Genomic DNA, 25,915 nt, shown 5'->3' on the forward strand with positions numbered 1-25,915 from the left:
GTCACAGTATGCATGAGGATACAGCTAAATTAGTTTTGTGGAGTACTTCATCTTTATAGTGAGAGACATGTTACATGTCATAAACAAACTAGGGAAATTCAACCTAGATGGAGCTACTATAAGGTGGGTGCAAAACTAGTTGGAAAACCGTTCCCAAAGAGTATCAGTGGTTCACAGACATGCTGGAAGGGCATAACGCGTGAGGTCCCACAGGGATTAGTTCAAAATCTTCATCAATGATTTAGATAATGGCATAGAGAGTACACTTATAAAGTTTGCCAAGCTGGGAGGGGTTGCAAGTGCTTTGGAGGGTAGGATTACAATTCAAAATGATCAGACCATTTCTCCAGAAGTAAATAGGATGAAATTCGATAAGGACAAATACAAAGTACTCCATTTAGGAAGGAGCAATCAGTTGCACACATACAAAATGGGAAATGACTGCCTAGGAAGGAGTACTGTGGAAAGGGATCTGGGGGTCATAGTGGACAAGTTAAATATGAGTCAACAGTGTAACACTGTTGCAAAAGAAAGCAAACATCATTCTGGGATGATGTTTTTTATGTAATCTACCAATGAGTTTTTTCTCCGACCAATTCATTTTTTAAATAAATAGGTATTCTATACACATGTGGTTCCTCCACAGTTATAAAGTAGCAAGGGGGGGGGGGGAAGGAAAGGGGGAGAATCCAAGTCTTGGCTTCTTGACAATATGGTTTTCCCTGACATTACTATAGACTTTGTTATGGAAATACTTTTCCAATGGTCTTTTAACTAAAATAGCAATGTGTGTTGTATATGCTTTTTAAAAAAATTCCACCATTGTGACCTTGTAAATACTGCAATAGACCAGACAGATTCATGCAAACGGGGAATGCAAATTCAGGTAACACTAATCAGAAACTGTCTTCACCTTAAAAATAAATATCAAGAATAAAAAAAGTCTTTACTTACTACTTTTGGTGAAAATTTTTGCTGAATGTTACCACCTTTGCCACTTCCACTGTCACTATTTAACTCTGGAAATTCATCTTCATCCTAAATGAAGAATTGAGGATTAAAAGTCACACTGCCCTACAACTTGGGTAAAAACCCACCACACACCAAAAGACCAAGGTCATTAACTTGAATGGCCAAGGCTATAAGTGAAGTATCCAGTACAGGAATCCAATGGTAAAAATAATACTGTACATATTTTGAGTAGTATATTATGTTAAAGAAATCCCTGCAATATTAGAGAAAAGCACTGAATTTAGTTAACTTTTACATTCTATAAAAATTGCAGCAAAAAGTAAACTGGAAATCTACTACACTAGTTTCAAAATTTAACTGAGTTTAATATAAAATCAGAAAGTACACACAGTAGACCTAAACTACAGAGGCAATACATATAGTATTGTGAGAAATCAGTGTATTTTATCACATTGTGAAACTTTAGAATTAGTTTTCAGCAAGAAGAGATGTCACGAGGCAACTATCACCAGTTCAATGTTTTATTAGGTCTTGTCATATTGAAATTCTAACAGTGATGTGAACACAAAAAAATACCTCAAAGTACAAGGGTTCGGGACTTTGTTCTGCTCTGCTTGATTGGCTTGTGGTTAAAGGCTTCTCGTGTCGCTTCTGAAGCTTTTGCCTTCTTTCTGAAGATGTGCTTTGTCCCCTGCATCTGAAACCAGACTTACAAATCAAGGAAAGAGTTCTTAGTGTTTTAGAATTAAAAGTGGTATAGATCTGTAATGCATTCATGCTAGCTACTCAATTATACTAACGGAAAAAAAGACAAGTTAAAATTGATTTTTACAAAATAAGCTACATTACCTATGAGGTGTGTGCATTTTTTAAAATGAACATATTTGATTGAAAGGCACAGTTTATAATTCTAAGCATATACTACAGGTGGGACCATAGATAAAAAATTCTTTGGAATATTAAAATTTTAATTTTATTTTTTATCACTAAGGCTGATTGTTTATATTTTACATTTCATCCTTCTCTGAAATACTACACTAATGCATGAAAGAAAGTGAAATTGACTGATCTTTTTGAAAATAACAGGATAAAGTTTAAGAACGAAAACTAAATTTTTTTTTTTTATAAGCACTCATGGAAACTGTTACTGTTCTATGACTAGACAGCATCCCTTTAAAAGTATTCATCAGCTGAACTGTTAACATGAGTAAATAAAGATTACAAATGAATTAATTTCAGCAACACCTACATACATAGTATATATCTGCAATGTACATTTTTTACAACAACTTTTATGGAATGAACTAAACCTTTTCAAATTCTATATTTGCATTTGGAAGGAGATATAATTCATCCATTATATGCAATTAGTTACACAAGGTAACAGAAGCAAAGACATTCAAAGTTCCGCTTTAAACTCTTCATATTCACCCTGAGTATTACAGAATAGGCGATGTGAGAATGAAATAATCTGAGCTTCCACTCCTTCGGAATACCAGTGAACAGGACAGGCCTTATCTAAAAGACCACAGTTGTGGTCTTCTGTGGGCTCCTCTGATATTGGAGACCAAGAATTATAAGGAAGAGTATCAGCTTTCACTCATTTTGTAGACCTTTTTCTTGCTAAAATAGTTTTGAATATAGAAACCAAATGCTCCAACTTAATGTATTTTTCCTGACATGTGCCCTCCAATACAGCTGTTCAGGCTGGGCGCATAGAGGTATTATCATATGATAATGCTGTTTTCCTTGCCCTCTGCAAAATGCTAAGGTTGTTCTACCACTGAGTAGTTGACATAGGAATATTAAAACTGAAGACTGAACTGATGCAGTTACAAAATGAGTTGAAAAATCCATTGTGATGTAACATCTAAATATACGCAATGCTAAACATTGTTCCTGATGAGCTAGTAAAATGAGAGTAGTGACGCTGTGAACTTTGGCACTGGAGATGCAAATCCACCGCTGACTTCAGAGTTTTACCCTTAAGCTTTAAGGTGCAGCGATGAGAACTAAGTGTGATAATGGCATGCTGAACATGTACAATACACATTTTTTAAAATTAAGAGCATTGTATCCATCTCAAAAATAGCTGCTTACCTGCTCTCCAAACTGTAGGAAGAGTTTGCTAACCGGGCCCTTTCGGAGGGAACTAAGAGGAGGTAACTACAAGAGGTCACTTGGTGACTTCTCCTCAGAATCTTCTCTTAACTGACCATGGTTGGACCAAACAGACCAAAAAAACCTCACAAAACCTATTTTACTGGACCCTCCCCATCTTCCCCACAAGCCAATCCCACAAGCCACCCTATGTGCAGAAAGAGCTACGTTCACAGGAAGCTTACAAGGACATGAATGTGCACAGAGGTACCTTGGGGGTGGGAAATGCACCAGGAAACTGTGTTGCAAATGCATAAAAACTCCTTAAACTCCATTTATAAGGCTGAAGTTCAGCACAGTGCTAGGCATGAGAGGGGCTGGCTAAAAAGGGAGCATGCCACAGATTCCAAACACATGACCATTTTCTGACTGAGCTCTCACTGCCAATGGACCTGGGTGCAAATTAAATCCGCCCTCTTGGTGGAACAAAGGGCAGAAGCTGTTCAAAGAGCAACTCCTCCTTCAGTTGCAACGAGCTTGGCTGGCAAAGTGAGGTGTATTTTATAGCTCCCTGAGCTTAATTTGGCACTTAGTCTGTGGGATTAAATAAAAGTGATGTGAAATATCTGTGGGATTAAAAGAAAGCCAGTTCTTTTCCTTCTCCCCCAGATTATCCAAAAGCACCAGTCCATGTAAAATTGTGGCCAGAAAAACTTGAGCTGACTCAAGTTACTAGAATAGATTATAACAACTGAGAATTGCTGTATTCCTAGAAGATTATGGGGCAGTCACCTTCTATAGTCCCAATTTTCACATACACAAAGATTAAGGTATTGATTAACTGTATAGCTAAGTGATTGATTACACTTGATTCGTTATGAAAATGTTCAGGAGCCCAAATAACCAAACCTAGCCAAATGTATTATCTAAAGACAAAACAGTACAATACAAAAAAAGGAGACACTGTACATGTCCTTGTTCTTCTTATCTAACAGCATGTTCACCTTCTGCATAAGGTGTACTTCAAAGATACACCCAAAGACTGCTTGTATTTATAGAATGGTTGCTTACCAGTTAGAAAGCACTTCATACGTCACCCAAGATTCAACCCACCAGTCTGTACCAGTTCCTTAACTTGTTGTTTTGTTCCTTTCTGATCTTTGTTTTGTATACTAACTAGCATTCCAGGTACTGGTCCGTAAAGGTACCCCCGCAGCTTGAACCAGCACAGAGTATCAATGTATTTGGTCTTTGACAGTTTTCCTATCCGCTTATGCTAAATGTTGAGTTGTCCGTTCCAAGGTATCGTGGGATATACCAGTGAACAGCATTGTGGGGAAAACAATATAGTTTAGTTGGCATAACTGCTCAACCTTCGTATGTACAATATTTATACCATGTGCTTAATACATATTAATGTTGTGTTAGCAATATGTATGACATACACTTTTGCTGACAAAGGAGAGAAAATAGTGAACCCACCAGTGTGCACCAAACAAGACTAAGTATCTTCTTGTGTACACATACTTCGCTTTCAATACCTACAGTCTAAATGTAAATGAGTGGCCATTTTAGGCCACACATGAAGGTCTGTGCTGTTGGATCCTGATGCAAGACTGCTGCCTTAGCACAGACAGCAGCTTGTTTCAGATTTCAAAACAAAAACAAAAAAAATTGCAAGACGGTCAAAGTTAAAAAGGGCATTCTCTTTTTATATAGGATTTTTTTGTGGGAACTATCCAATACATATTTATTAGCATTCCTAAGTAAAGTTTTATAAGAATTTCATCCTAGGTCAAGACCTTGCACAAATTTTAGCATAGAACAATTTTTGGTTTAAAACCATCTACTTAGATACCAGAGCAGCATAAAGAAAATGTAATGGAAATGCTGACAATATAAAAGGCACCAATATAATATATCATGATGGCTGCAAATAAATTGACAAGAATGAGAATAGAGAATGTAAATATGATAACAAATGTGTAACTTTAAAAAATCCCAAATATTTTGATCAATTTTCAAAGACTAAAGTTGAAGCATTTTCCACTCGTCGTTTAAAGCATCTGTTAAATTGTCCATATAGTACCTGAAAATCGTTGCACTGATTATTCTGTTATTAAATGGTATCCTTTCCAGACGTGTCTCCATTTCACACACTACGGACATGCCCAGAATAAACAGACCCTCCTTAACTGGAGATTTTAGGCAGAATATTGCCAAATGTGTACTTCCAGCCAAAGTACGAAGGCAATAAATAGAATGCATAGAGTGATTAAATCATGATATAAAGTTTGCTTTCCACTTCCATTTTCATTTTAATGCATTGCTTACTGTGTGTTAATTCTTAATTTGAGAGATGCAATTTACAAGAGATGAATAACGTTTTAAAATTAAAACACAAAGGTACCTGTGAACTATTTCTCTGTTCAGCTGATCTTCCACCTCTGGAAAATGTCTGAGGGTTTTCTATCCAAGGTTTTTTCTGAGTTGCCTGGGAATTTACATTAGTCCAACTTATGGCAGCTGAAAGAAATAGAAGTTTCAAAATAAAAATATATGAAAGAAAAGTCAATAAGTATAGCACAAGTTGTATTACTTTGATTGTATACACCACCGAATATTTGTCACTTCAAAGTAAGAGATCACACCAATTGTGATGTGAATCTTGCAACAGTTTCTTCTCTGCTAAAAATTCAGTTCCATAATTATGATTTCTAGAATTTGGTAAAAAAAAAATCTGCTTTTGAGAACAGAATTCAGCCACAGGCACTCAACTGCCAATAGTGAAGTTTGATTATCTTGGTAAACATCTAATGCAATAGTGGGCTCATTAGAATAGTTGCATATTATAGACAGTGAGCCAATCCAATTGACTTTTCTGCCCACTGTTTTCAGGGCTGAATTTAGTACAATTCCTCTCATTATTTTTCATTATTATTACAGTAGGGTTCAAAACTCCTGATCAGGATAAGAACCTCCTTTTTCTGTCCTGTACAACATACAATAAAAGTCACTGACCCAAGCAGCTTATGCTCTAAATAGCAACAAAATAAGACAAGTAAGGTAGAACACAACGGGGAAGGAAACAGGAAGCAAGTGTGAAACACAAGGTTGCATGTATTCTTAGCTGAGAGTATCATCTGAAAGCCTCAACTCCCCCCCCCCCCCCCAGGTAGAGACAAGTGCAATTAATGAATCATTATCAGGCCACCTGCCTATTCATTATCACTGAGCAATTGATCATCGGTGTGACAGTACAGATGGGTCTTGAGAAGAGATTTGAAGGAGCATGGGGTAGTGGCTATGCTAAATGATTTAGGAAGGACACAGGAATATTCCTAGCAACATGTAAATAAAAATATATTATGACACAGCAAATGTGACAGCCTCAAGATTTTTTTTTTCAAGTTAAAAAAAAAAAAAAAAAAAAAAAAAGCTATACCTGCATTTATTGATGGTTCTACAATCTGAAAAGGAAGGAAAAACATTTTAGTAAAATATTTTTATTATCGTAGCAACCAACAGCAGCCTTGGCACTTCACAAATGTTCACCTACATTCATTGCACCAGAATCTGTATTTTTTGAAGTTATGGCGGCAGCAGCAGCCTGATTGTTGCTATGTTTAGGACTGCAGTAACCACTATCGCTGTCAATATCAGCTTCACTGGCCCCTTGTTCACTGGAGGACTCTGCAGCAGGATGGGATGCACGTCTTCGCCTGCCTTTTGATTTCCATAGCATTGTACTAGAGCTCTCAGAAAGTGACTTATTAGCTATCTCTGAAGGAAAATCTGTAAGACAAAGAAAGTATAACCATTTGTGTTGCTGTTGGAAAGCAGAAAATATTACTAATGATACATTAACATTTGTGATGAAAACACAAAAGCTACTGAAAAGAAATCTTAGCACCAGGTAGTTTCAAACTAGTAAAAAGAGAAATGTACTGACAGTGCTGGATGAAGTAAGCAGCAAGATCCAGTTTTCAGACTATTACCAGCTCTATTTGTGTTGTACTAACCAACCCCTTGATCAAGATGCAACCTATTTTTGGCAATGGGATTTGCCAACAAACAGGTTTTGTTGCCAACCACAAGAGTCTTCAAAACAAGGGAGTTAGGTAACACCATGTAGGTTGTCAAGCCAAAATTCTCATTAAGTTGCATTCTGGGTCTCTGAATATTCATACAGCAGGATTCTTGCCATTATTGCTTTAAATGCAGAAGTGGAACAGGCAACCACAGTGAAGAAAAACATTACAGAAGATGCATAAAGCTGAATTTATGAAGAAAACCTTACAATAATTTTTTTTCTGTATCAAATCCAATGCACTGTGTGGTTTTTAGAACTGCTCTTCTATCTAGTCTCCAAAAAAAGAAGAAGAAGAAGAAAAAGTTTTGAAGACCACTCTTGGAAGAGATTTATCCTTCTCCCAACACAGCGAATTTTAGTACTCCTGAAAAGTTCCAGATTGATGCCACCAGAAGTTTGCCAAAGAACAGACAGAGCGAAGACACCATAAATGCAATTTCTCCACACTGCCTCCCAGAGTGCCTTAACATTAGTCCAGTGGGGGTATCTGCTGCAATTGCCAACAAGAGTTCTAATTAGCGTGAAACCATTAGAAACCACACAGATTACCATTCATTTCATGTAGGCCCCAGGCAGCCAGATAGTAAGACTTTTGCAAAAGGTAGGTCATTTTTTGAACTTGATGTTGACTGTTTCCCTTCAAAACAGCCGTGGAAAGGAAGACTATATGAAGTATTAGATAAAACGATAGGCTCCAGTTTTAACACATGCCTGCCAAATCTTACCAAAGTTTAAGCTTACTGTCATGCCATTAATAGTTCTTGTTTAGAACTATTTCTCTGCAGCAAGTGGCGTTAAACCTTCAATACTTAGGTTTTTATCTGGTTAAGTCATATAACACTGGTCTACAATTTTTGAGAAGTCGTCTGCTTCAGAGATAAAATGTGCTATTTATTATGTATTTTGATGTGCTGAATTCAAATATGACAATTAAAACAACTGATTGGCTACTGTTTCTAAGATATTTAAGTTTTTACATTTTATGTCTATGTATATTGTGTAGATAGTAGAGTTAATCATAAATTGTAAACCTAGGTCTTTTCATGTATTTATGGTTGCTTTACATGATAATATTTCACCTGTTCTGTTTATGTAACACTTTAAAAATCAGCAAAATAAAATTTATTATGAAACAAAAGGCAAAAAACTATTCTGTACATAGTTTAGTCCTATTCAGTGTCTACTCAGCGCTTCTTGGCTTATCTCTTGCTCCATTTAATGAATACATCTCTTGTCACTGTCCAGCAATAGTCTGCAAGCATTGATGGGCTCCATTTGCCCTGATAGCGTTTCTCCATTGTTGCAATGTCCTGGTGAAATCGCTCGCCGTGCTCTTCGTTCACTGCTCCGCAGTTTGGTGGGAAAAAATCTAGATGAGAGTGCAAAAAATGTATCTTTAGTGACATGTTGCAACCAAGGCTTTTGTATGCCTTGAGGAGGTTTTCCACCAACAACCTGTAGTTGTCTGCCTTGTTGTTTCCGAGAAAATTTATTGCCACTAACTGGAAGGCTTTCCATGCCGTCTTTTCCTTGCCACGCAGTGCATGGTCAAATGCATCATCTCGAAGAAGTTCACGAATCTGAGGACCAACAAAGACACCTTCCTTTATCTTAGCTTCACTTAACCTTGGAAATTTTCCACGGAGGTACTTGAAAGCTGCTTGTGTTTTGTCAATGGCCTTGACAAAGTTCTTCATCAGACCCAGCTTGATGTGTAAGGGTGGTAACAAAATCTTCCTTGATTCAACAAGTGGTGGATGCTGAACACTTTTCCTCCCAGGCTCCAATGATTGTCGGAGTGGCCAATCTTTCTTGATGTAGTGGGAATCTCTTGCACGACTATCCCATTCGCAGAGAAAACAGCAGTACTTTGTGTATCCAGTCTGCAGACCAAGCAAGAGAGCAACAACCTTCAAATCGCCACAAAGCTGCCACTGATGTTGGTCATAGTTTATGCACCTCAAAAGTTGTTTCATGTTGTCATAGGTTTCCTTCATATGGACTGCATGACCAACTGGAATTGATGGCAAAACATTGCCATTATGCAGTAAAACAGCTTTAAGACTCATCTTCGATGAATCAATTAACAGTCTCCACTCATCTGGATCGTGAACGATGTTGAGGGCTGCCATCACACCATCGATGTTGTTGCAGGCTACAGGATCACCTTCCATGAAGAAGAATGGGACAAGATCCTTTTGACGGTCACGGAACATGGAAACCCTAACATCACCTGCCAGGAGATTCCACTGCTGTAGTCTGGAGCCCAACAGCTCTGCCTTACTCTTGGGTAGTTCCAAATCCCTGACAAGGTCATTCAGTTCACCTTGTGTTATGAGGTGTGGTTCGGAGGAGGAGGATGGGAGAAAATGTGGGTCCTGTGACATTGATGGTTCAGGACCAGAAGTTTCATCCTCTTCCTCGTCTGACTCAAGTGAGAATGATTCTGGTGCATCAGGAACTGGCAGTCCTTCTCCGTGGGGTACTGGGCGTATAGCTGATGGAATGTTTGGATAACGCACAGTCCACTTTTTCTTCTTTGACACACCTTTCCCAACTGGAGGCACCATGCAGAAGTAACAATTGCTGGTATGATCTGTTGGCTCTCTCCAAATCATTGGCACTGCAAAAGGCATAGATTTCCTTTTCCTGTTCAACCACTGGCGAAGATTTGTTGCACAAGTGTTGCAGCATATGTGTGCGGCCCACCTCTTGTCCTGATCTCCAATTTTGCAGCCAAAAGAAAGGTGATAGGTTTTCTTAACCATAGTGGTTATACTGCGCTTTTGTGATGCAAAAGTCACTTCACCACAAACATAGCAGAAGTTATCTGCACTGTTCACACAAGTACGAGGCATCTCTGCTCACTTTGGCTAAACAGAAATGTGTCCCTTTGCAAAATCAAACACTGACAAATAAGAGAGCACGACACTGTATGATTTCTAGAGCTGATGTAGGGCAATTTGTTCAGCAGAGTGATGTAAGCTTCGTTATGATTGCATCATCCATGACTTCTAGGAATAACATGATGCAATTCATATCATGTATGATGCAATACCAGCTTCAGATTGCATCATTCATTGTTTTGCCTAAAAAGCAAGTACTGTCCAAACCCAGTCATAGATTTATTCATAGATCCAGTCAAAGATGTATTTTAGTCATTTCTGGTTTAAATTGAGATCCCTTCCCTTTATAACTCACTTATCCTCCGCCATTCCCAAGTCAAGGGTCGTATATACTGACCCAATAGCATATCTTGAAAACTAGAGCCAATCAACAATTTTAAGCATCATTTTCGTTCTCAGAATTAACCCAGAATTAGTAAAGTTTGACTACATTTATTTCAGAAGCATTTTGGCTGTAGAGCAGTGAACTGATTAAAGTTTCAAGATGATAAATCACATCTGCCCTACTGACTTACTACATGCTATAGAATGTTTACAGATTCAAGATCTCAAGCTTTCTGACAATCAGCCTCCGCCAAAAATATATCAGGAGCCCAATTATCAGTCCTGCCACAAGTCTGACACACACACTACCTACCTTTCTAGCTATTTGGAGAGTCCATTTAATTGTTTACAAGGGTTTTCCCCCAAACCCCGCCCAAAAATTTGCCAGTATTTCTATCAACATGATTCTTACCTTAAACTAAAAGTAAAATCAGTGTTTGCAGCCTACCATTCATTAGCAACCTTACAACAAATTAAATGCACACAGTGGAGAAGTTTGAGTGAGCAGGTGAGAAACGAGGGCAGATTTTTTGTTCATAAAAAAAAAAATCCCTGCAGTTTCAAGCTTCAGGAAGTTTTTCTAAATAGTGACTACAAACATCTTTTTCTCACAAGTCCTGAGAGTGTCTCTTCAACTCCAACACCATAGGCTTCAGCTAATAAATACTGCTAGCTGGAGTCTCCATATCAACTCAACTCAGCAGAACTTAGTCCTAGAGAAGCCACCTGTCAGTCTATAAACTGAGATTCCATGAGTGGGGACTTCAAAGTCTGCAGAGCCAGTGCCCTTGATCATCTAAAGGTTTTGGGTGCCCTCTCTTACCTCTGAGGCCTTCAGATAATCATAGTTTGTTCTATTGGGATCACAACTGCCATTGATGGCAGTCATTTTGCGGATGAAATGTGACAGCAGCTCAAAGACAATGCAACTACAGTTTAGAACAGGAAGCAAACCATACAATACAATTTAGAGTTACTAGAGAAATTAGGTAGGAAGATAAGTTTCCAAGTCAAAGTTAATCGGGCCACTAGTGGTGTATCCCAATATTTCTTTCCCAAAGAAGGTTAAGGAGCCTTTAATAATTAGGAGTAGTTGTGTGTCTCCAGCAGCATTCCTATGATGTGGCACTGATTCAGTTCTGAGAGAGTAAAGAATGCCAACTAATGAGTCAACCGCTTGTTTTCTACTGCAGTGGTTCTCAAACTGGGGCCGCCTGGCGGGCCGGGCCGGTTTGTTTACCTGCCGTGTCCACAGGTCCAGCCGATCGCGGCTCCCACTGGCCATGGTTCGCTGCTCCAGGCCAATGGGAGCTGCTGGAAGCGGCGCAAGCCGAGGGATGTACTAGCCGCTGCTTCCAGCAGCTCCCATTGGCCTGCAGCGGCGAACCGCAGCCAGTGGGAGCCGCGATCGACCGGACCTGCGGATGGGGCAAGTAAACAACTCAAGCGGCGGTCCCAGTTTGAGAACCACTGTTCCACAGCACTTCTTTGGTTCTTGAAGTTCTCCATTAGACATCTTATAGGTCCAACCCTCTTTAACTTATGATCTGACTAGATCAGAAAACATGATTGGTATGGCTGCAGTTCCAGTTAATTAGCAGACACACACACACAAAAAAGACATCTTACCTGTTTGCTGAGATGCATCAACCAACAGCACAATTTTTGATCTGTTCTCAGGGCCTGATGCACTGGTCTCTTTTTGGATAGCCACACTTTTCACTGGAGCCCTTTTGCTTTTTATGTGTGCCTGTAACTGTAGTTGCTGTTTTAAAAGATTAATCAAATATGTACGAGACATATTATTTAAATACGACAGTTAAAAATCATTTGGTTAGTGCTATTACAATTTTTATAAAGTAATAACAGATTCTTTATAGAAATCACCTGTTTGAAACAAGGTATTATGGGTAATGTTCTCCAGTAGTTCACAAGGTTAATACTATTTTGGATCACATTCTAGCATCTATCAGTTTGAAAAAGTTTTCAATATCTTCCATGCAGCTTAGTTTAAGGAACTACAAATACTATATTATACCGTAAGCCAACAAGTTTTGGAGACTATTACCTAAGCAACTAATGCTAGATGCTAATATGTTGCAGTTTAATATATTTCTACAAAAGCAAATGACTACACAAGCAGAGTGTCTTTTAGCTAAGTGCAACATATTAATGGACTTCTTCTTCTTCAATATAACCAGTGCTTCTTAGGACATATATGTACCTAAAATGTGTTCCAGTAAAGCCCTCAGAAATGCTGTTGAATGTAAGCAGCCTTGTGCATTTGGCATGACAAATCACCTACTGCAGTGGTTTTCAATCTGTGGTCTGCAGACAATGTCGAAGATTTCCAAAGGGGTCCGCACCTCCATTTGAAATTTTTTAGGGGTCCGCAAATGAAAAAAGGTTGAAAACTACCGACCTACTGTTTTAAAATTACTTGTGCAATATCCAAGAGCTAGAGAGAAAAAAAATCCTAGGTGGTAGTCAACAACATTCAATGAAGTAGCTGTTGGCCATATACGACCCTCAAACAACCTGTCTCCCAGCTCCCTAAAGCCAACAGCATCACCCTCAGATATTCTATCTAGGTTCTTATAGTACAACAGTCACAACAGGATGATCTTGTTTAGTCCTTTGAAATACTAATTGTGCAAAATTAAAGCATCACTGTTATACTTTATAACTATATAAAGTTATACTGCTTCAGAAGAAACCAAGGGTAGAGAAAAATCTTATTATACGTACTTGTCCTATGCTGTTGAACAAGAATATATAGGACAAAAAAGCAGTTCATTTTTTGTGCAAAGATGTTTTCACATGATTCTATTATTTGCTCTGTAATTAGGGCTCAACAATGACACGCTTACCTTTTGCGCAGCTGGTCCCCTGTTACTGCTTTTGCTTCGCTGTCTGGATAATGGAAAGACCTGGCCTGGCTGGTTTGGGCGATCAGTGCATTCGGTTGTAACTGTACTTACAGCACTTGCTGTCTGAAAGGGTGCAGAGTAGGGTGCAGGAAAAGGATGATAGAAACCCATGACTTGTGCACATGGGGCTGGCATAAACTGGTAATACGTATACTCTGTAGAGACAGGTGGTTGAGCAGATATAATAGGATAAGCAAGGTAAGGTCCTGTGGGGCTCGGGTTTGGCTGCTGCCATCTGATGTCATTATTATATAATGGAAATTGTCTGTAAAACCAAAAGAGAAAAATAATAAAATTGCTGAATAGTTACACATAATTGGAGTGAGTTTACTAGTAACGCAATCCTTTATTCTGAAAAAGAAATTAGTGCAAACTGTTTCATGAACTCTTAGCTTTTAATAGCTTAACTGTTAAAAATGCCTAGTGTGCAATAATACATATTTTGAGAGCATGACTGAAATCATGTAATTCCAACTGCATTCAAGGACACTGTACAAAATACACAAGATACTGTGATAAACAAAACTGTTCAAACCTAAAGATTTAAATTTTATGAAGCAAAAGAATGTTAATGTTATACTAAGCAATTAAAAAAAATAGGCCAGACGAAACCAACATCTTATGACAAAATAATTGTCAAGAAAAAATTATCTTCACCACAACACAGAAAGCTGTTTATAACAAACTTTCAAATTAGAGGCACTGATATATATTTATAGTTTGTTTATACTGTAGTTCAAAGTATTTCAACACATCAGAAAATGAAAATGGATTAAATACTTAGAGACACACCAGATAAATTTACAGATAGCTATGGTGGCAATAGTTTAGTCTGACATTCACCTACTTATCCAGGACGAATAATGTTTTGATAGGGAAAACAAGCCATCAGCTCACATTTTATCCCAGGCTCCTAAGTTCCCTAATGCAGACTTTGAGAGCGCACATGAAGACAGACACCTACCACTCAAATAAGTTCTCTATTCCTTGAAGCACTGAGAGCAAGTGCAGTGCAGTGGTCTCCCCCTGGCCAATCTCTATTGCTGAGTACAACCAAAAGAGCCCCACAGGAACTCTGAGCCCAATTCCCCTCCTCTCCATAGGACTAGGAAGAACATTGTGTAGGGAAGACTGCAGATATGTGTTAGAAAGAGGGGAAGACAAGGGTAAAAATTCATAACAATTTGTGCAAATTGTGTAGTTCTTAGTAGAGGGACTGTTAAGTAGAGCCCTACACGGGAAAGGTGTAGAGCCCTGCAGCGGGACTGGGATCCCATGGGTCCCGCTGCCATAACAGCAAGAGTGGGATTAAAAAAAGTCCCCACTGTTAAGTATTTTTAGCAATTTATACACTGTAGCATTTTAAGATATCAAGGTGCCATATAGACACTGACTAAGCCTTGTAACATTCCTATGAAGTAGGAAAGCATTACCCCCATCCTACATAGGAACACAGATATGGAGAGGATAAGGGTCTTCATAGCTACAGAACTAGCGAATGGCAGAGCTGGGACTTGAATAAGGGTTTCCAGTTTCTAATCCCTTCCTACACTCAGTTTAATGCATCATGCAGTCTTGCACATGCACAGTGCAAATAAAGTTAGTTATGGGAAGGCCTCAAACTGCTAACAGCATACTGTTCTACCACTTAGGGATCTACCACCTTTCTCTTAGTACCTTGTTTTAGAGGTGGCTGGGTACAATTCAGAGACACTCGTTTGACTGGCTCTGGAAGGTTTAAGAGTAGAGCAGATGGGTTCAAGAAGGATCTGTGGTCAGTCCTCTGACCAAGGCAAGAAAGAACAAGGAATCTAAGAATGGAGGGGATTAAAGGAGAAAAATGGGGACAACATTACCCAGGGTCATAGAAACTCTATCCTCACCCAGGAGGGGACAGAAGAGTAACTAAATGCAGCGAGGGAGTTCTCAAGCTTCCCAATAATTATATGAAAACAGTGTTTATATAGCCAGTTTCTTGATTCCAGGCACATCTTTGACAGAAGGGAAATTCAAAATTTATTTAAAAGTTAGTGTCTTTTTCCATATAGAAGCACCACCACAAATTACCTGTTGGTCTGGTTTTCCTGTACAAATGGGTAGCAAGTAATCAGGTAGCTAGGAATAGGAGTTGGTTCCACTCCATTAACACCTCCACTCTCATTAGGGAGAGCCATAGATATCATAAGTGTATCAGGACCCTTCTTCTGAGGAATAAATGGTTCTACTTCAGCTGACAGTTTAACATTCTTAAGAAAGGAAAAAAATAACATTAATAAAGTCAGAGTCAGTGGTTAAACAACAAGTTAACAAATGGTAGTGGTTATTCTGCAAATCATTAATAGATTCTCTTTACTTACAGCATTTGACACATTAAAGATTTTTAAACCATATAGGGACCTGCCAATTTAGAGTCTTAAGTAATGACCAAGCTATTTACACAAGTCAACATTTACACTGGGAAAATGCATTTTAAAAAGTATTAGCAGGCCTAAGGCCGTTTAAACAATCAGGTGCCTAAGGTTGCATTTAGAAGTCCAAAATAAACTGGAAGACGAGTGTAAGAAAAAGCAGCTCAAATAAGTTCAGACACATTTACTAGTTGTAAATATGAAAAAATGTACGGTCTTTATGAGAAAACCTAGTCTCATCATGACTCCCCTTACGTTCTTTTAAGGAAACCATTCAACCAGTAACAAGTAAACACATGGAAACAGCACTCCTCTTTCCCCTCTGTTGATGCCCTATGGAAAGATCATGGTTGGTTGGTGGGAATGCAACATCCTCTCAAGTGTAATATCACAAACCAAAAGGAATCACCTTCATCCTCTTTTCCATTTCTCTCTTTACTCTTCGGGATTATAAATCAAACATCCATTCTGTCCATTAAACAAGGGCATTCTCCTGAAGAGCTTACGATCTTAAAATTCACAGGGATGCATTGCAATTAACACAAGCACAAATCAGGAGATCAATGAGCCTGTTGGTACAGGTGGATTTTTGGAGTGATTTGAACGAATTGGAAAATAATTGACAAATGTTGATCGGAAGGATGCAGCAAGCACAGGAGTTGGCATGGAACAACATGTGGCATTTATGATGGCCTTCGCATTTTCAAAGCTCCAAATAAACACCAATTAATTTAAAAGGACTGGAATTGGGAGCTTGCAGAGGAGGCAATAGTCAGGAGAGAGGGTAGGATGGAGTGTACAAAGACACTAGGTTAGAGATGTAGATGGGGCACAGTTGTATAGGCTTTCATAATAATTGCATCTTAACTGAAAACATCATGTGGTAGACATAGTAAAGTCTGGTCTACATTGCAAAACTGACCATACTCCGAGGAAAAAAAGAATCTTAAAAATTGTTTCAGCTAACCATTTTACTGCTAGTATGGATGTAACATTGCTAAGAAAAACTTTACTCCATCTGCAATTTTTGTGTGTTTCAAGAACATTAACAAATTTTGCCATGAAGATTAGATAAATAAAAATGAATTTTGTCATACTGTCTTTTCAATGTCGTTTTGAAAGACAAGAGCCCAAAACGGACTAATCTAAAAGGTTTGCTAAACAATTTAGGCCTTTTTACACTGAGCCAAAAGAAGGTGGGCTCAAGTTCTGTAATGATTTCACTTTGCACCCATACTCAATACTCTGTTAGAGGCTGCTGAAGCAAGACAAAGACCTATACTCTAGTTATATTCAGGGACTAGACTCAAATTTGGTTGTTTGTGGAATGTAGATTTGTAAGCCTGCTTTATCCCCAATGCAGACAAGAACTCCAGTAGCGCCAACCAAACTAATTTAATGGGTCTTAATTTCCACTCTTCCAGTAGCTGGCAACCCCACAATGTAGTGCATCATGTGTAATAAGCAGTGCTCTGTCCCCTGCATTCTACACCTTCTACTTTCTACAGAGTTTTCCAAATGAAATGTGACTAGGACCAAGTGACCACTTGCAGTGGGACAGTTGCCAGGATTAAGTTTTCACATCTTTATTATTGTATACTAAATGCAATATTTACCAAAGAAAATCTGAAAGGCAAAAGAAACCACCAAGTCAGACAAGCGGTATAGATGAAGTTTGCTAATTTAGAAATGAAAGCGATACTTAAAAACTAAGGAAAAATTAAATAATTGAAGCAACAATAAAATGAAGTGTTGCATCTACCAAACTGCATTTTTGGAAAAACTTCCCTCTCTTCAATTCCTTTGCAATAGAGTTATGCATTGAGAGAAAGCAGTAATGCATCATCCAAGATGACCCAGGTCTGCTGTCAAGGTAGGTAAACATCGAAAGTCTATGGTTAAGGTGCAGGAGGAAGATACAACTGTGACTACTTCAACTACAAAAAAGGAAACCAACTGGAAATGGAAAACCATGTAATAGTGTTTCAGAACATGACCAGACTAGCTATCATCCAGTAACTACTAACAGTTCTCAAAAATGCTTACATTATGAACTTTGCCCACTAGTAGGTTTTATATATTAATGTGCTATAACATGCGATCCACCAAAGTCTGCATCACAGTAGAGCAAGTACCTTTGTGCTAATCAGCTGCACTTTTGGCAACTAGATAATGAACAAGTGAGTACCATCTTGAGTAACTTCACTACAACTCACAAAGCTTCATGTAGAGGAAAAATGGTACAGTAGTTAGGTCACTAACATGGGACTTGGGAGACTCAAGTTAAATTTCCTGCTCCACCTGAGACTTCCTGTGTGACATTGGGAATGCCAATTAGAATTAATTCTTAGTCCAAAAGGACCTAATTAATTACCAAGTATTTGCATTATAATAGCTCCAACTCAGGATTTGCCCAAAAACAAAAATGGGAGAAGAGCTCATGAACAAACAGCAGTTCTCTTGGCCATAGCAATTTCCACTCATATACAGCTAACCCAGAGGTCTCAAACACGCGGCCCGCGGAGTTATTTGCTGCGGCCCGCCAAGCTCCTCATGCCCTCCCCGGAGTTATTTCCTGCAGCCACCAAGCTCCCCTCACCTGCCGCCCTCCTTCCCCTCTCCCACCCCAGCGTACCGCGTCCCCACTCCTCTGCCTATCTCCAGGCACCTCCCGCTGCCAAACAGCTGTTTGGTGGCACTTAGCGCTTTCCAGGAGGGAGGAGCTGCGCATTCAGGGGAGGAGGCGGAGAAGAGGCGGGGCGGGGATTTGGGGAAGGGGTGGGAAGAGGCGGGGCCTCATGGAAAGGGTGGAGTGGGGGCAGGGCCGGGGACAGGGAGTGGGGGCTTTTGTACCTTTATATGAAAAGGTGTCAGTGATGCGGCCCTTGAGCCAATGTACTAGTCCTCATGTGGCCCTCGTGGTGATTTGAGTTTGAGATCCCTGAGCTAACCCGTTTCTATAAAGTCAGGCCAAGCCATTTAGATATACAAATGCAGCTCTGTTCATGAATGGCCGAAGAACTTCCAAATGGTTATCCCAGTTCTAGCTCTTCCCAGCAATATGAGACAGTTTTGGTCCAGATACTATGCACCACATGAGTACTGACCAGGACCATAAATAGGCTTTCTAGTAATTTGTCGTCCAGATGGAACAATACTTCATATCAGTAGTGTCATAATGTTAAGACTGCCCTTGTGAATTTGCACCACCTTCTTCTGTTTTTAAACAGCCAGGTGCCCTTCTGATCAACCTAATGGCAAACTAAGTGAGACAGGAGAAAGAACTAAGTATTCTGTGGAAGTATCCTAGGTAGGAATTCTGGAATTAGTAAGCTTCTGTAATGCAATGCACTTCCAAGAATGCTTTTCAAGCATGGAGAAGATCATATTTTTTAGCCACTGCCCATCTCATCTGTACAACTGTGAGGTGTCTGAAGTCCAATGTCTTGTCTTAGGCTGAGAGTGTGTTCCCAACAGGGTTTTAAGGAATGTGTGTGGAAATATGGAGATCATTCCTTGATGTCAGGTCACTGTAGAACTCTATCATTAAAATGACTCTTCTCTTTACCCTTCCTTCCCCAAACTCCACCCCTTTTCATGATTCATTTGATCATGGCATTGTTACATTTGACCTTAAAGACTATAAAAATAGCTGATGAGACACATCATTGACTAAGGCAGGAGTTTAGGATTTCCTATAAAGAGGGCTCTGCTTTTTGTAGTCTGTCCCCAATTCATTAAGATTATCTCTACCTGTTAAGGCATCTGTAAAATTATTCCGACTTCATAGATTCCAAGGCCAGAAGAGACCATTGTGATCATGTAGTCTGACTGTGTATAATACAGGCCACAGAAATCCTCCCCAAATAATTCCTAAGACATATCTTTTAGAAAAGCATGCATTTTTTATTTAAAAATGGTCAATGGTGGATAATCCACCACAACCCTTGGTAAATTGTTCCAATGGTTAATTACCCTCACTGTCAAAAAATTATGCCTTATTTCCACTCTGAACTTCTCTAGTTTTAACTTCCAGTCACTGGATTATGTTGTACCATTTTCTGCTAGATTGAAGAGACCATTATTAAATATTTGTTCCCCTTGTAGATACTTATAGACTGTAATCAAAACAAAGAGAAGATTAAGAGTTATCAAAATGAGCAGATTGAGCTCTTTGAGTCTATCATGTTTTCTAATCCTTTAATCATTCTTGTGGGTCTTCTCTGACCCCCGTCCCGGCCCCCAATTTATCAATATCCTTCTTGAATAGGGAGCAATATTTCAGCAGCAGTCATAACTGTGCCAAATACAGAAGTAAAATAACCTCTCTACTCCTACTCAAGATTCTGCTGTTTATGCATCTCAGGATCGCATCACATTGTGAGTTCATGTTCAGCTGATTATCCACCAGAACCCCCTACATCTTTTTCAGAGTCACTGTTTCCCAGAATAGAGTCCTCTACCCTGCAAGTATGGCCTACATTCTTCGTCCCTAGATGTATACATTTACCCACATTAAAACACATATGATATGCTTTGGCCCATTTTACTAAGTGATCCAGATTGCTCTGAATCAGCCATCTGTCTTCGTTATTTACCACTTCCAATTTTTGTGTCAAAAGGAAGACCAAATACACAATCTCCTCTCTCACTAACAAAATCTCATGATTTGGGGGGGGCTCTAGCTCAGGATTCTTAAACTTTTGAGGTTGTTAATACTGTAAAACAGGTCTTAATTTTACAGGGAAGAGAGTTTTGCTCTTCATGATGCTGTTCAGTTTTAACTTATAAAACGTTATGCAGTAGCTCATTATATATTTCAATCCAACAATTACAACTCTACCAAGATGGCATATATACTGAAGTGACCCTTTGTCTTCTATATAAGAGCTACTGTAGTCATCAACAGCTGCAAAGACAGAAGATGACACTAGCAGGACCAGACTGGTAAACTTTGTCCTATAGTTATAGCACTGTATGTTTAATCTTAGAAAACTTTTTGTTCATTGTAACGTAATGGCATTCAATATTACCCATTAAAATAGGATCTCTTGTCTTCTATCTAGGAGAGCAATGTTAGCACTCAGATATTTTTTCACCATCTACAATGTGAGAAAACAGATGCATATGCTACATTTCAGAGAAACAGAATAAAGCTGATTGTTTTACTATTTAAAGCCTGGAAACAAGAAGTCTAGTTGCAAAACATAGTAGGGCAACAACATAGATTCTATAATTTTTAAAGCAGTTTTTCCAATTTTGCTCCTGAATCTTATGTTTCAAATCTTCCATAATAACTTAAGTATGCAGACAAGTCACACACTTCATCTATTTTAAGACCAACTTTGCAAACACAGAAACCAGTGTTACTATAATTATTTGACTTCTAAGTGGCATGTATTCAAGGAACAGTAAATATGCAGCCTAACTGCATAACATCAGGAACAGACCTTGTAATACTGTGTGAAATATAATCATACTCTGACAGATTTAAAATTGTATTTCCAATAGAGCACTATTATGCTCAGGTACACTGGTCTCCATTCAAACACTTATGTTTTGTGAACTTATTTTTCCCCCTACTGATCTTGGACCAACATACATCCTTAAAAGATACTATGCCCAAAGAACACAGTATAGAGTAATGGGCTATGGCTGCAGAATGAAAATATATTTGAAATTCATGTTCAGGTATGAGTTCAAGATTGCCTGTTTTATCACAGCACAAGCTTTACATAAAGTTGAAAGTTTAGTTTGCTACTCATTCACTGAGTAATCTAATTTTAACCTGTCATGATGTTGCAATTGGTATGCTTTGGTTGGAAAGATTTTCTTTAGTTGACATGATAATCCCCACCTCATTTATGATGAAAGCCAGTTATATCTGCAATAATGGCAAGATAGCATTAAGGCTGAGATGCTACATATTTCTTTGAGACACATACAGTAGGTGAGGCAATATCTTTTATTGGACCAACTTCTCAGATACTCTGATTCCTTCTCCAGACCTGAAGAAAAGGTCTGTGGGGCTTGAAAGCTTGTCTCTCTCACCAATAGAATTTGGTCTAATAACAGATATTACCTCACTCACCTTGGCTCTTGAAAATAAGAATCATACTATTTTGCAGTAGGATTATTTTAAAGGGACACTCAATTTAAAATTCACATTTTTGCCAGGATCCATACATGAACAAAACAAAAAACCTGAATACTTAGATTACCGTAATTGAAAGATCAGAGTAAAACATTTGTCTTTTTTCAAATGTGATTATTTTATACTAAGTGTAACCCAGTCAATTTCTCCTCAGTTGTGTGGGTCTTCCAAAGAGCAACACAGAGAAAAAGAAAATGTAATTACACAAGATGGTTAGATTCATACATTGATAAGGCCCTTTGTTTTCAATATTTACTGAAAAATTCCCAGGTTTTACAAAAGCTGTAATTTGGGTTTTTAATTGATTTTTACCAAAATTTTGGACCACTCAGGTACATGAAAATACTTATTATGTTAAGAAAAATTCAATACATTAAGTAGATGTGTTCATGTTAATAATGTTATTCTAGGAGTGCAAATAAGTCTGTTAAAGTAAGGTAATGTAGAGAAAGACAGATGAACACGAATGTGCGCGCGTGCATCTATGTGCATTCTGTTAATGTACAGTTCATTAATAAACCACAATATTAAACTACTTTGTCTTTTAATAATCTTACGTTTCTCTAGTTGTTGCTTTTTTCTCTCCTCCCATCTCCCAGCATTAACTGTGGCATTCTGCAGTTAATTTTTTGCACTGTTTTTCACTTAATTTTTAATTTCTGTAAACACTGATAAATTCCTGAGAAATTTAAAAAAAATAAAAACTGAAAGCAAAGGGACTTGTACATTGGGAAAGGTAATACAACATAGCAGTTAGAGGAAGGAATGGGAAAATCAAGGCTGGTTTCTTTTCCAAGCTTTCACTGACTTGGAGCGTGACCTTGGGGAAATCACTTAACTTCTATGTGCCTCATGTCTACTCACCAGTAAAATGAGCATACATACATACAGTATATGCACATACACACCCCTCACATGCATATTGTAAAGTTTAATATTTGTACAAGTGCCTTGAGATTCTTGCAGGAAAGGCATTAATGCAAAGCATTATGTAAATGGAACTTTTCCCATTGGTCAACAATAAATCTACCTAATAGCCACTAGAAGACTTATGGACATGCATATCTATTGTTGCAAAACAATTCTGACTCTCTTTTAAAACACACTGAAGACCTTGTTCTGGTTATAGTTCAGTCACATGAAAATAAGAATCCTTACATAAAACATTCTTCTGGCAAGGACAGCTTTCTATTATCCTTAAGTGACTTCAAAGTTTAAGAAGAGAGAATGTGTAACTTGGAGTTTAGGCTAACTCTTCTTTTTCCAATATAATAGACAATCTCCCAATGTTCATATCCTCAAAAGAGAGAAACACAATTGGAGAAATTGGACAAAACAAAAACAGCACACCTACATCCAACTTACTTGGGTAATAAGCACTCTAATAAAACCATAAGTCCATAACTATCTGTTGGCACTACTTTCCTTGCACTTTCTTCAAGCAGACAACAAATAGGCTGTTTTTAAGTAAAAAAATAAATTAAGGACATGTCCACGATTGATGTTTTGCAATTCCACTTGATTTCCCAACTGTCCTAATAGAGACCAAGGCCTTAAGCATAGCTCTAAGCAAATAAACACATCCCAATTTTTGAATTTGAAAATAGTATCACCTTATTACAAAAAAAAAACAAAAAAAAAACAAAAAACAAGTTGTTTCTCTTCTCCTTGTTTCCTACAACCACTCCCTTGCACAGAAAACCTGCAAAAAACTTAAGTGTGACCTTGTCTACATTAGGAAAATAACCCATGGTTGACAACAGACATCATCTGAACATACCATTTAACTGCACTTGAACACATTAACTTCTGGCACTGACAGAACCAAACCATTCCAACACACATTACAGAAATCGAAACAAATTCCAGGGTAGAATAAGGGGTATAGAACAACTTTCTGTAACATGTTTCTCTCTATATTAGTAACCCAAACTATTTAACCACAGTAGAGACTGTTTACTAATCGATCCTTAAAAACTATGCACAAAATGAAACAATTATTCTTACAAAAATAACCCTTTGTTCAATGTCTACTGTATTACTGAAGTTTAGAATGAAGTCAATTGAGAGGATAACCCTAGAATTTCTGAAGATTTTTCAAAACTGAAAGTCAGAACTGGACTATATTTGAATTCCTGCAATTAGGGTCTTTCAGCACACATTTCCTTGAAGATCAGCTTAGTAGTAACAGAGATCTTATTAAGTTTCACACAGAGGAACTCTTTAATTTTGGATTTTTTAAAATCATCTTCTTGTGATGAAGGATTTTTACTATGTTCACATCAATAAAACATTAAACAATTGTGACTGAGTGAGATTTTAAAGGCACCTTCATTCATGTCACAACAACTTGAAAAGACCCTGAAAACAAGGTAAATTGAGTATTCTGCGACCCTCCACTTAAATGCATTAGGAAAAAAAGGGGGCAGGGGATTCAGGCGTTATCTAAACCTTTTATCTGCTACAAACTAAGGACAGGAAAGGCTAGATGGTGTCCTGAATGTTAGAGACTTACATCTAACCCAGGAACAAACAATTATTTTAACAAATCTACATGTTTCATACATTAGGGAAATGACACATCATTCGTTTTGAGGACGTATTTAAAAGTCTCTCCTGCTGATTTTGCATATGTCAAATGAAATCTCACTTAGTCCAATTGCCCCAGCAACTTGAAACACGTCAGGGAAAAGAGCAGAAAGGAATCTTGAGACAACATTATGAATATGACAAACAACAACATCGACTTGCATAAATTTCAAGTTAATATAAGAAGTGGGTAAAAAGAAATGGGGTCAGACCTACAGTATTTTAGCTGTTATTTTAACGCCCCCACGCACACTTCAGAAGACCCTCTCCAGCCTCCCAGCCCAACAGAGGGAAAGATGGCTGGGGCTGAGGGGGTTACGCGCGTGTTGTCATCCCCACTCCAGGATCCCTGTTTACGAGTGAAATGTACCCCCAAACAGACATGAAAAGATCGAGTTTTCTCTTCCGTCAACAGCAGCTGGTCGAATAAGAGACATTCCCTGCCACGCCTTGGCTCGCTCTAGTTTTCTAGAGAACTTTTCAAGACTGAAGTCCAGTTTGAGATTGTTGGGGGGGGGGGGGGGAAAGAGAAAATAGCTTTTACACACACACCCCAACTGCCCATACACACAAACACCCCCCCCCGTTACAGCTCTTCTCCTGATCCCCCAGGAACCCCCTCACCTCCCTGCCCAGCTGCTTGGAGTGCAGGCCCGAGGGCTGCAGTCGGTGCCCACCAACCCCCGCAACTGAGCAGATCCACTGCCCGCTCCCCCGCCTCCGGTTTACAGCTCTGTCTCCCGGCTGCCGCAAACCCCTGATAACCCCCCCCCCCCCCACCCACCCCCGCGGGCTCCCCTTGCCCCGGCACCCCTCGGCTCGCGCACACCCCTGAACCCCCTCCCCCCCGCCTCCAACCTCTCTCGTTGTTTACAGCGCGCGCGCTCGCGGGCCCGGCGCCCCCGCCCCTCCCCTACCTTGTCGGCTTTGTCCATGGCTCCTCCAGCTGGGCTGGGAAGAGGCGGCGGAGTGTCAGGATCAGCTACTTTGCTGTTACTGAGCATGCGCCAACGCTCCGAGCATGCGTATTAACATCCCCGGAAGCCACTACCCTGACTTGCCGTCAGACGCGGCTACCTGTTGAGAACTGGGGTAAACACGGGGCCGCCGCAGCCCACTGTTCCCGAGGCTGCCGGGCCGGCAGCACTGGGGACAGGGTGTGTCAGCGGGGGAGAGCTAGAGCCGCTTCCTCCATGGCTACCCCCTCCCCGCCGGACTCGTTGAGCCGCGCCTGCATATGCCGGAGCCGCGACGGCTGACACGGAAACCGGCTCTCAGCTGCGCCACTGATGGGCGGGAGCCAGCGGGCGGCATCATCTGGGACGGAAGCCGGGCAGACCCAAGCCGTGCACAACGCGTTGGCCAAGTGGCTTTGCTGGCCTGCGCCTGCTGGAGGCAGAGGGGCCTAGTGGTTAGGGCGCAGGACTGGGAGCCAGGAC

The 25,915-nt window shown here is 39.3% G+C and overlaps 1 protein-coding gene across 1 annotated transcript in view; it reads right to left on the minus strand.

Annotated features, from left to right (window-relative positions):
• Window positions 1-25,532, minus strand: part of SECISBP2L (SECIS binding protein 2 like) — a 43,312-nt gene extending 17,780 nt beyond the window's left edge. Inside the window, exons 1-9 of the mRNA XM_024200544.2 lie at window positions 25,394-25,532; window positions 15,393-15,571; window positions 13,266-13,590; window positions 12,025-12,160; window positions 6,632-6,867; window positions 6,518-6,542; window positions 5,483-5,598; window positions 1,549-1,680; window positions 955-1,038 (exon numbers count right to left, since the gene is read on the minus strand). Coding sequence (XP_024056312.1) covers window positions 955-1,038; window positions 1,549-1,680; window positions 5,483-5,598; window positions 6,518-6,542; window positions 6,632-6,867; window positions 12,025-12,160; window positions 13,266-13,590; window positions 15,393-15,571; window positions 25,394-25,480 — 1,320 coding nt within the window. The 5' untranslated portion in view covers window positions 25,481-25,532. The remainder of the gene's footprint in view (window positions 1-954; window positions 1,039-1,548; window positions 1,681-5,482; window positions 5,599-6,517; window positions 6,543-6,631; window positions 6,868-12,024; window positions 12,161-13,265; window positions 13,591-15,392; window positions 15,572-25,393) is intronic.
• Window positions 25,533-25,915: the final 383 nt, after the last annotated feature.

The sequence above is a fragment of the Terrapene carolina genome, unplaced genomic scaffold (assembly GCF_002925995.2).
Source record: "Terrapene carolina triunguis isolate 2854851 unplaced genomic scaffold, T_m_triunguis-2.0 Scaffold67, whole genome shotgun sequence".
Lineage (NCBI taxonomy): Eukaryota > Metazoa > Chordata > Testudines > Emydidae > Terrapene > Terrapene triunguis.